The following is a 12,040-nucleotide window of genomic DNA, read 5'->3' as shown; positions in this document are numbered from 1 at the left end:
AATAGAATTTGCAAGCAACTTAGGATAAAGCGGAGAAATTTGCTAATAAGTATCGCCAATTCCAGGAATATAAAGTGGGTATCTCATCTTTATATGAGTGATTTTTCCGTCAAGTGAACAGTGGAACACTTTAGTGCCTTTGCAAAATGGGAAGAGTGATAAAATTTCTCATCAGTATGTTTGCCCATATGAAGTGCTGGAGCACATCAGTAAGGCGGCTTATCAAGTGTGGCTGCTAGTTGGGGTGAAAATTCATCCAGTATTTTATGTTAGCCAGTTGAAATGTATACTATCTCGAAGTGTCAGGCCCAATGCCTCCTTAATGTATACAGCTATGGAAGATGAATCAAGAGCTTGAGCAGGGTTCCCCAGAAAGGGTGAAAACTGGTACAACTCATCCTTGGGACAAGGACTTTATTGGGGGGAAAAATTGTTAGGTGCCAGCTTTGACCATGTGGTTAACGTCAGTCAAAGGGAGGCTTAAGGGTTTATGAAGGCATGTTAGGGTAAAGAACTTAACATACCCTAGGGCTCATTGTGGAGCGGCAGTGCAAAGGACCTTTTGAGGTAGCTCAGGGGTGGTTGGGCGGTGAGGAACTTCAAAAGGAGGTGTAATCTAGTTCAGGAAGACTAGATTGTTGACTTTTCATGCCATGTCATAACACAATTGTTGTTCATGATGTGAGGAATATCATGGATGGGGACATAACATTGGAACTTGTGCCAAATGTCAATAATATGCTAAAAACATTCTTATTCTCTTTTGACATTTATGGATAATAGGAGTTCTATTTCTTGTGCTTCTTCTCTATCACCAACAAATAACAAAAGTCCTCCTATTCTCTCTCCTCCACTCTCTTTCATAACATGCAATATAGAATTAATGGAGGATAAGTAGTTTATGTTTGTTTTTGCTAGCGTCATAAATAGTATAAATGTGATGATCTTGGTGGACTTTGGCTTAGCAATTTCCTCTATTCAGTGTTTAATTGTTTGAAGTTTCATTATAGCAAGTCTCTTGTACTTCTGTTTACTAATCATAAGTCATCAGCATAGATATTATGTATGGAAACACTGGTTGTCTACGTGCGGTGTGGGCATTTGGAGGAATCGAGAAGGATCTTTGATGCATTGCCAGCCAAGAACATCACGTCGTGGACAGCGCTCGCGACCGCGTATGCCGAGAGTGGGCATCCGGGCGAGGCCAAGGCAGCGTTCGATCTAATGGCAGTGTGGGACGTAGTTTCCTCCACTGTGATGGTCAAGGCGCTGAGTGATTGCGGGCAGATTGGATCAAGCAAGGCGGTGTTTGATGCGATGCCCGAGAGGAACTGCAAGACGTGGGCGACACTGCTGCAGGGATTTGCTCATGGCGGAGAGATTGGGCAAGCGAGAGAGGTGCTGGATCAGATGCCCGAGACGAATGTGGTAGCGTGGACGACCCTCGTGCAGGGTTTCGCGCAGCACGGGTGAGTGGCGATGCGAAGGCCGCATTTGATTCCATGCCCGAGAAGAACACCATCACTCACGCGGTGATGCTCGTCATGTTTGCGGAGAATGGATTCGTGGAGGAGGCGGAGGATGTCTTCCAGGAGATTGTACACCGAAACACAATCCTCTGGGGGGCGATGCACTGCTGCTATGCCCAAAATGGGGATTTGATTCAAGCCAAGAGTTTGTTTGATAGGATGCCTCTGCACAGCATACGATTATGATCAAGTCATATGTGCAAAAAGGTGACGCTGATCAAGGAAAAAAATTGTTTGAAGCAATGCCACACAGAGATCTTGTTTCATGGAACTCAATAATCACTGTTTATGCCCAGAGAGGTTGTTTCAAAGACTCTATACGAGTGTTTTCTTTGTGTTGCTGCTGGGATTCCTATTCATGGAACACAATTCTCGTGGTATATGCTTTAGATGCAAATATTTGTGAGGCGAAGAAGACGTTTGATAGAATACCAACTTGGAATTTGGTCTCCTGGAACACGATGCTAGCAGCATATGCCATGACCGGCCATGCGTATTCTGCGATCCAGCTCTTTTGGGTGATGTTTCTTCACGGCTTTGATCCCGACAAGGCAGCGTTTCCCTCGTTTTGATGGCGTGTAGCCATCTGGGGCTCGTCAAGGAAGCAAGCTACTTCACGGCAATGAGCTTTGACAAGGGATTGGACCCTTCGCAATACCACTACACCTGCATTGTTGATGCTCTAGGACGGCTAGGGCGAGGATGTCCTGGAGAATATGCCTTTGCCAGCTGATGGAGTTGCATGGGCAACGTTTGTTGTAAAAACCACGGGGAGATGAATTGAGGGATGCATGCTGCGGAATTTACGTGCCAGTCCAGCCTTGTGAGTGATGCATTGCCTTATGTGATGCTGGAGAACATCTTCAGAGCAGTTCAGACTTGATTCTTCTCTGTTTTGATGTGTTGACCCAAAGATCAATCGTTGATATCCAGCCATTCCGTGAGCCGCCCCATCCCCCATGGATGGAGAGCGGGACGCACAGAGGATTGAGCATAGGAGAGTCTTCATGAGGAGCATAGTCCTCTGCCTCTCGCGTATGAGTCCGTGGTGTCCCATGCATCTGGAATGTTAAGTGCAGTGGGTTTGCTATAGTCAGCAATGCAAGATCCAATGCTGCTGTTGTGAATTTCAGCAGCAGCACTGCACTGCTCCTGCTCCACATCAGTGCCATGCTAGGCGTGGCAATCCAGATTCTCAAGACCATGCCGGTGAGAGTGAGCCGTGGAAGTCTCTCATGAGCTCTTGTTTAAAGTGGGAAGTAGTGGTGTGGAAAGCTTGCGTTTGAGGCGCGGGTGGAGACGGGCTGATTGCAGTAAGGTGATAGCTCGTTCCCATTGCCTTCCTTTTGAATCCTATCTCCCTGGTTGCCTCCCGACATGCTTCATATGTTCTCCTCTCTGTGTTCCATATGGTATCCTCTCTGCTTGCGAAGCATTGCACAGCATGTTGCTGGAGCTGGGCCTCAGCCCATTCGTTGATGGCTAGCATTTACGAAGGCTTCACTGGATGTTGATACAGAGAATTAAGTTTAAAGACAATTGGCCCACTTTTATGATGGGGTTAATCTATGTTGACTGGATTGTTCTTTGCAAAGCATGTATGCAAGGCGATTTTACAAGGAAATTTATCAAATCTTCCGCAAAGTCAATGCCATAATCTGTCAAGAACCAAATCCTTGGAGAGCTTTAGGAATTAATATATGCATAATGAAGGATAGTTAACTAATTTGATGATGAGAAGTTTGACATATGTTATCAAACATATTATCTAGCATAGCAATCAGGGATGCTCAACATCCCAAACAATTCTCCCCATTGGAAATAAGAAATATCACAAGTGCCATTTCCTACTCATCCATTCCTTTCGAAAACTTTCTTTCTATTCTGCAGGGTGGAGTTTTATATATAATGTTGTTGTATAGGCAATATTGCTTCTTCAATGGCAACTAGCACTTGTTCAATGTTTCATGACCAATATATTCCCTTCTCTTCCAATACCATGGAATATAAGTATATGAAAATTTCAAAACTAACATATTGGAGTACAATCTTAATCATTCTTAAACTCTCAGGAATACTAGACTCAACTAGAGATATACTTCAGTTCCCTTTAACCTTCCAGTCTAGCATCATTCCAAATCCAGGATTGGTATTCAGATTAGAATATTGCTAGCTTTTTGAGACAAGTATAATAGTTGTTTTGACTCGTTAGGATCATCCTTTAGTGATTTTAATCTACATTGAGTTATAATTTAAATAGATTGCTACTTTGTCCTCTATGACATGCTAGATGGAGAAAAAGTGTTATATAATCTCATATTTTTAATGCATCAAGTATTCTTTACAAATCAAATATTTATTTTAATAGCTTTTTTTCTGCAGGCTATTTGCAAAAGAACACCCACAAAGTGTATGACCTGTTTAGTATTTGCACACATATATTCTTTATTTTTCCACAATACCTATCTTTTATGCTTCAGTTAAGTTATAGTCATTTACACCTTTGAGTATTTCTTCAATTTAGGCACTATATTTTTGGTTTGCTTAAACAAACCAACATAGGATATACCTGGGTATTCTTGAATATTCTATAATTTAATTGTTGATATTTATTTAGAATATTTTTGTGTTTATAAATTAAAAACATTTCATCACGTTGACAAATGTATTTTCAAAGCTTTTAAATCTGAGAAGTACTAGTTCAATGTATGAACATGTGTTTGCAGGTGTGATTTTGTGGTGAGGAAGCAGGAGCAACAGGAGGTCCTCCAGACAAGCTAACTTCTCAAGTTTAACCAGCCACCTCCATGCAAGGGTACTTTCCACGAGCTCAAAGGGTAGAGGGCTAGCTCTTGATTTTTTTTGGTTGTTCTCTAGGCTCCAATCTGTTAGGAGTGATGCAAAGAGACTGTTATTGATCAGGCCAGGGATTTCCAACCCAAAGCTATGTTTCTCATACCTTATCGATCCAGAAAATATACATATCCTCTTGTAGTTTCTCTTCTAAATAGAAGACAAGTGCCTGAGGTTGTACATATCAAAGTACAAACCAAAGAAGCAGATCAATGGATCTCCCCACAACGCATCAATCAGCAGTCGAACGAGGCAAGCAGCGCATTCTTGATCCTCTTCCAGTCAATCCACTTTCCTGTAACCAATGGTGCTACCGTTGCTCACCAGGTACCAGTCCAGCTCGCTGTCCCATGCCTCGACATGATATTCCATGACCCTTTGTCCCATGTTTACTGGCTCTCGGATCTCCAGTGCATTGAACTTTGAGACCTTGCCAAGATCAAGCTCGATCCAGCCGGTCGACTCCCCTTACATTGGAGCCCAGAAAGTTTCCATACACTTGTCAAGGATTTGCTTCGGCCCAAACAAAGAGCTGCGAACGCTGCTTGCTGTCATGGACAAGGGATTCACTGCTAAGTTGATGCTGAAGATGGAATCTATGGCGGAGCTAAACCACTCCAGCGTCTGGAAGTCGGATTCGTCGATCAGTCCCGACGAGTTTGGAGGGACGTTGAGTAGGAGCAAGCAGTTCCTGGCAGATGATTTGTAGAAAACGTCGAGCAGCTGCTCCAGGGATTTTGGAGCCTCGTTCCTGTGCCAAAACCAACCGGGCCTGATGGAGATATTGCACTCCAGAGGGAACCAGTCAGTTCCAACACTCTCTCCAGACATCAAGTACCTGTTGATGTTGCGAATTGGATCGACTTTGGGTGTTAAGCACCAGTTTTAACTACGTGGTCAACGTCAGTCAAAGGGAGGCTCAAAGGTATATTAAAGCATGTTAGGGTAAGGGACTTAACCTACTCTAGGGCTCATAGTGCACAGTAACTTTAAGAGGTGATGTAACATAGTTTAGGGCAACTAGATCTCCGTCTTTTTTGCGCTGGATTATAACATTGGGCTCCTCTGGACGTGGCTTGGGCTCCTCCGGGCACAGCTTGGACTCCTCCCGCTGTGGCTTCGGCTCCTCCCACCGAGGCTTGGCCTCCTCCTGGCGATGATCCATGGCCTCCTCCTCCCAGAGAAGAACTGCAGCATCCTCCTCCTAGAGTAGAACCATGGCCTCCTCCTCCCAGGGCACCCCCTCCTCGAGCCGCCTCAGAACCATGGCCTAATCCTCCCGGGGCCAGACTGAGAGATCCGCAGCCAACCCCAGCCACCCCACACCCTCCTCCCACTCCATAACCACCTCTCCCTCCATGGGCACCGCTTCCTCCTCCTGTTGGTGAAGATACAGCACGAGCAGGCCCAGATCCAGCTTGATCGGCCCCATTTCCCAGAGCTCTGTTTCCTCTTCCAACCCTAAAATCGGATTACCTGCTTCTTCCTCTCCTCATAAATCTCCGCGGCTGCTGCCATGTTTTAATTCTCGGGCCGTGCCGCGAGATCAGATCTTCTTCACAGGCACGCCAAACCCTAACCTAAGGATCTTCTCGAATATTTCTGGAATAATTTTTAACAACTTCCCTTAAAATAAAATGATCCCAACACTTTAGATTTGGTCGTGGTTTTTGAAAATTACTTAAGAATCCTCCCTTTTTTTTTTTGTGCAAATCCAAAATACTAATAATTTTCCCATAAAAAATAAGGGTAAGTACATTACTTTAGCTTAAGCTATTGTGCAAATAGGGAAAAAGTAAATTTTGAACTTTAATTTTCGGGTAACTCTTGGTCCAGAGCTAAACTCTTATAAACATCTCTAAACATGCTCATTTAATTAACCACCAATGAACGGCAAAGATATCTTTACCAGCACTCCCCCACTAATTTTCTTTTGAAAATAAAAAACTAAAAGCAAAGAAGATATTATCAAACACTATTTTTTCAATGTTTGTTTTTTTTTTATTTTCTACTATTAATTAACTTACAACTCAATCACACAATATTTGGAGGTGGAAGAATTGAATCCAACTTAATTTCAGCAAACTGATGAGGATGGACAATTTTTATTTTCATTTCTTTTGCACTTCTTAATTTACATTTCTTAATTTGTTTCTACTCTTCTTATACACACTTCTTCGGTGTATTTGTCCCATTATATTTAGCTGAAACACATGTACATGTACACTAGTACACTACGTACTAAGCCTATGATACACACTTGTTGCTAATTCTCAACGATTTGTGCATCTGCTGGTTGGTACACACACACACACTGTGTAGGGCTAGCTCCATCCACAAGAGAGCCTTGAGGTTGGGCACCAGAGGCTGGAAGAAGTCGTCACAGGAGAGAGCAAGCAGGTCACCACTCACGACAAGCTCAAAAAATCTGGAAGGAAGACGTTGCCAAGGAACTGGTGAGTATGTCGCAAGAAACAAATGCCGTCGTCACCAGCTTCCACACGTCTTCAACGTGCTCTAGGAGCACAAACCCAAAGTTGGTCATGCCGCAAGCCGCCATCACCTTGCTCCCGGAACATGAAGCGGTACTTGCTATCAGCAAAGAGTTTGGGTACTGGCAAGTCTTCATACTAAGGCTTATTATCTGAATCTGGGCGCTCCGTTTTGGGGCACCTGTTGCCAGGTTTAGTCAGCATTCCTTACCAAAAAGAAATTTAAATTTAAGACAACGTTTTGCATAGTTTTAACTTTTAAATGTTAAGTTTTTTCTCCGTGAAGTTCAGGTTGGCGGCGGTACTTTGACGAGGCATGCTCACTCAGCGGCCCATGTTTCTGCTTGACTCACGGAGGGTTTAAAACCAGGGATAACTGCAAGAAAGAGCACTGACATGTTTTCAAAAGTAGTTGTCACAGGAACATCTGCCATCCTGGAACACATGAACCCGACTGGCATCTTTGCAGATGATTAGCCTTTTTTCCAGCTTAGAGATGAGAGCAGTGGCCGCATGGCAATCGTCACAAACTCGGAGATTTTTCACGATTCTGATGGTCTCCTTCTGGTGCGAGTTCACCAGAGCACACCCCAGCGCAAGCTTCTCACTGTGGCCGCACAGGTGATCTTCCTCGGGTATGTCTTTTAGAATGTTGATCACATCGCTCGCGTACCCCTCCTCTTTCATTCTCAGCAACAATTGCTTGAGCTTGGCCGCAATCTCGTCGCTCTGTGAGTGACTCCTATCCCCGACAGAAAAAGAATGCACTTTTCCTGAGCTAACATCCGTCCACCAGCTTCTCCCGGGCTCCCTGAAGCTGCCTTCACCTCTCATTCTCTCCACAACAGCGGCCCTTTCACTGAGCATCCCCAGGTTTCCAAATATATTGGCCATCAATGCGTAGGGCGTGCCGCTCTTGGGATCCATCTCCACAAGACGCTCAAACGCGAGTTTGCCAATCGTGTAATTCTTCCACTTCCGGCAGGCTCCGAGCAGGGACGTCCAAACCACTGCATCCGCTTCAAAAGGCATGGCTCTGAGAACTCTCACAGCTTCGTCGAGGAGGTTAGCTCGCCCGAGCATATCGATCAGGCACACATAATGCTCCAGACGTGGCTTGACTCCATACTGCTTGGGCATTTCATCCAGAAGCTGCCTTCCTTTCCCCACCAGACCACCATGGCTGCAAGCGTTCAACACTGAGACAAAACTCACATCGTCAGCTTTACAGCCCTCCTCCTGAGTCATGGAATAGAAACGCTCCAAGGCCTCGATCGATCGGCCCTGGAGAGTGTAAGCCTGTATGAGAGAGTTCCAGAGACCCGTGTCGTCCCGAGCTCGGCACTCGTCAAACGCTTCCTGAGCAGAATCAACATCACCGCATTTGCCGTAGAAGGTCACCAGGCTGGAGCCCAGAACTGGATTGTTTTTCAGCAGCCCTTTATGCTTCGCCAGCTGGTGAATCTCCCTCCCGAGCTTGATCGCCATCACACTCCCGCAAGCAACAAGGACGCAGGTGTAGGTGCAAGCATCAGCTTGAATGGTGTTATCAGCTCTCAGGGCAGAGTAGTACTCCAGAGCAAGTTCAGCTCGCCCGTTCGTGTTGCAGCCCTGGATGATCGCAGTGTAGGACACAACACTCCGAGTTCCCATGGAGTTGAAAATCTTGCGAGCCTCCTCAAGCTCGCCACACTTGCAGTACATGTCTACCAGGCAATTCGCCACGAACAGATCTAGCTGTTTCTTCTCCTTGCTCAGCATTGAATGGATCTCCATCCCGATGCGTAGAGCTCTCTCCCTCTTCTCGCTGGATTCGGTAGCAAGTGTGGAGCAGGCGCTGATCACCACGACATGAGTCCAATCGTCGGGTTGAATGGTGTTATCAGCTCTCAGGGCAGAGTAGTACTCCAGAGCAAGTTCAGCTCGCCCGTTCGTGTTGCAGCCCTGGATGATCGCGGTGTAGGACACAACACTCCGAGTTCCCATGGAGTGGAAAATCTTGCGAGCCTCCTCAAGCTCGCCACACTTGCAGTACATGTCTACCAGGCAAGTCGCCACGAACAGATCTACCTGTTTCTTCTCCTTGCTCAGCATTGAATGGATCTCCATCCCGATGCGTAGAGCTCTCTCCCTCTTCTCGCTGGATTCGGTAGCAAGTCTGGAGCAGGCGCTGATCACCACGACATGAGTCCGATTGTCGGGTTGAATGGTGTTATCAGCTCTCAGGGCAGAGTAGTACTCCAGAGCAAGTTCAGCTTGCCCGTTCGAGCCGCAGCCGTGGATGATTGCGTTGTAGGACACAACACTCCGAGTTCCCATGGAGTGGAAAATCTTGCGAGCCTCCTCAAGCTCGCCACACTTGCAGTACATGTCTACCAGGCAAGTCGCCACGAACAGATCTACCTGTTTCTTCTCCTTGCTCAGCATTGAATGGATCTCCATCCCGATGCGTAGAGCTCTCTCCCTCTTCTCGCTGGATTCGGTAGCAAGTCTGGAGCAGGCGCTGATCACCGCGACATGAGCCCGATCGTTGGGTTGAATGGTGGTACAAGCTCTCAGGGCAGAGTAGTATTCCAGAGCAAGTTCAGCTCGCCCGTTCGTGTTGCAGCCCTGGATGATCGCGGTGTAGGACACAACACTCCGAGTTCCCATGGAGTGGAAAATCTTGCGAGCCTCCTCAAGCTCGCCACACTTGCAGTACATGTCTACCAGGCAAGTCGCCACGAACAGATCTACCTGTTTCTTCTCCTTGCTCAGCATTGAATGGATCTCCATCCCGATGCGTAGAGCTCTCTCCCTCTTCTCGCTGGATTCGGTAGCAAGTCTGGAGCAGGCGCTGATCACCGCGACATGTGTCCAATCGTTGGGTTGAATGGTGGTACAAGCTCTCAGGGCAGAGTAGTACTCCAGAGCAAGTTCAGCTTGCCCGTTCGAGCCGCAGCCCTGGATGATCGTGTTGTAGGACACAAGACTCCGGGTTCCCATGGAGTCGAAAATCTTGCGAGCCTCCTCAAGCTCGCCACACTTGCAGTACATATCGATCAATCCCGTCAACAAGTAGATGTTGCTTTTGTGCTCATCACTCTTGAGCACAGCTTCATGGGCTTGTTTTCCCAAAGAAAGGGATCTGCTCTCAGCTGAGTCTCTCACGCGGTGTATCAGCCTCCCTAAACTCACCGGTTCATCACCAGCTACAGGTGGGGTATGTGGAGATTTGTAGCGGGCCGTGGCGGCCTTACCTACAGCTGGGTCAGCGAGCGACTCGAGTTTTGCAGAGACCCAGGTTGGTGTTTTCCTGTTGGCGATCCACAGGCTCTCTCCGGTAGAAACATGTTTGAAATCCGGGTAGGACTCTGAGAAGAACTTGTTTTTCTTCTTGAACCTGTTGTCCCACCAGAAAGTGGGATCCCTGAAAAACGTTTTCCACTCCATGAGAAATGACACACACACCACACAAACCCTAGCGCCGCACGCATACCCTAGAAATCCCGATTTGTTAGTACTTAACTGTAGCAGTAAAAAGCTCGTGTTTTCTGTTTTTTCTTTTTCTAATTCTTTTGCTTTTCAAACTTTAAAATGTCACAGCTTAACTGCAGCAGCTTGGATGTTTATTGTTAAAAAAAAATCTCTTTGATATATATAGAAAGTGAGCCAGCAGCAATCAGTTGCTCAAGAGCTGAAGAATCAGTGCATGCATAATTTTCAGACAATCTTCTAACTGGATGAACATCATGTTTTTATGATTATTACGAGTACTTGCCCAGCAAATGCTGGGTGGTTTACAAAGAGGTGGATGCGCCAGAAATATGTTTCTTACCTGAACTCAAGCATTTGTATGTATCTTTCTCATTTTCTTGGAGGTTTTTGGACATGTTGTCCTTCTGGTTACTGGACAATAATGGCTTCTCTGGAGAAGTTCCCGATGAAATTGGAAACTTTTCCAAGCTGACCATCATGTAAGTCATTGATGGCTAGAATACGATCTTGTGTAATAGTGTAATTTCAGGAGACTTGACAAAAATCGATTTGCTGGATCACTGCCAAGCAGTTTGGGGCGGATATCAACCCTCTTTGAAATGTAAATAGCTAATATGCTAGAATACGATCTTGTGTAATAGTGTATTTTCAGGAGACTTGACAAATATCGATTTGCTGGATCACTGCCGAGCAGTTTGGGGCGGATATCAACCCTCTTTGAAATGTAAATAGCTAATATGGTAACTACTTTGCACTCAAGTTTTGTTTCATTTACAGACACATCAATGATAGCGCTTTTACTGGAACATTAGGCTTGAAAGCTCTCCAACTAATGTAATATTTCTTCTTAATTTGGAGTTGACCTGATGCATGTGTGTATGCTTTTCTCCTCAGCCAGTTCCATCATTTGCAGGCTTGACGAATTTTGTTCGTTTTTGTTTGAACTTAACACATCGTTAATGATCCAAGTTTCTTTTCAGACCAAACTTGAAAACAATGGGATGAGAGAGGCTCGAACTCTCGACCTCAGGATTTCTCAGCAGCTATGAGACCTACGCGCTGACCAACTGCGCCACCATCCCTTACATTTTATTTTAACATGATCATTCTAAACAAATTTATCTTAGGATTGATTCTGGAGTGCCGACTATAATGTCATACATCTGTCCATGGACTACAGTTTTATCCATGGGCTACCGCAACAAACCGATTGATGCCAGCTTTCCCATCCTTTCCCAACAGTTGCTACACATCATAGAATACAAAGATATTCAAACTTACAACTTACCTCGATCTAAAAACGAAGCTAAACCAGGTGATGCTTGCGGGTGGCGCCTTCTCCTTCTCCTTCTCTAGACATCAGTGCCATGTCGGATTTCCAAAACTTCAGGAGCAGTGTTGGCTGGCGCAGCCACTCGACAGCCTTACGTCAACTCGAAACACCTGGTTCCTACAAACGGAGTAGATCCCGAGCATGTACTGAAACAACAATCCCTCACCAGGCCGAGCAGCAAGGGATTCCTCGAGAGAATCCGGGGATGAAGAGGGAGTGTCCTTGATAATTGCTTTCCTGTAGGCCAAAGAGCTCTTGAGGCAGTGGCGAACAGGGATCAAAGCTTTGCTGAGTTGGAGATGAGCCAATTTACCTCTCACAGTCCTGCGTTGATCCCGAGAGGAGCCTGGACTGTG

At 45.8% G+C, this 12,040-nt stretch overlaps 1 protein-coding gene and 1 non-coding gene across 2 annotated transcripts; one reads left to right on the top strand and one right to left on the bottom strand.

The window, feature by feature from the left end:
• Positions 1 to 1,502: 1,502 nt before the first annotated feature.
• LOC112348161 (pentatricopeptide repeat-containing protein At4g02750-like) lies at positions 1,503 to 2,101 on the top strand. Its single transcript, XM_024680257.1, has 2 exons — positions 1,503 to 1,674; positions 1,920 to 2,101. Exons 1-2 carry the CDS (start codon positions 1,503 to 1,505, stop codon positions 2,099 to 2,101), a joined length of 354 nt encoding a protein of 117 aa, XP_024536025.1.
• A 9,247-nt stretch (positions 2,102 to 11,348) lies between these two features.
• Positions 11,349 to 11,433, bottom strand: TRNAM-CAU. The gene is given in 2 exon segments: positions 11,349 to 11,384; positions 11,396 to 11,433. It is a non-coding gene; the product is annotated as a tRNA-Met (tRNA).
• Positions 11,434 to 12,040: the final 607 nt, after the last annotated feature.

Source organism: Selaginella moellendorffii, unplaced genomic scaffold, assembly GCF_000143415.4.
Source record: "Selaginella moellendorffii unplaced genomic scaffold, v1.0 SELMOscaffold_27, whole genome shotgun sequence".
NCBI classification, from domain to species: domain Eukaryota; kingdom Viridiplantae; phylum Streptophyta; class Lycopodiopsida; order Selaginellales; family Selaginellaceae; genus Selaginella; species Selaginella moellendorffii.
Note: the sequence above shows the minus strand (reverse complement) of the source record. Positions and strands in the feature narration are given on the sequence as shown.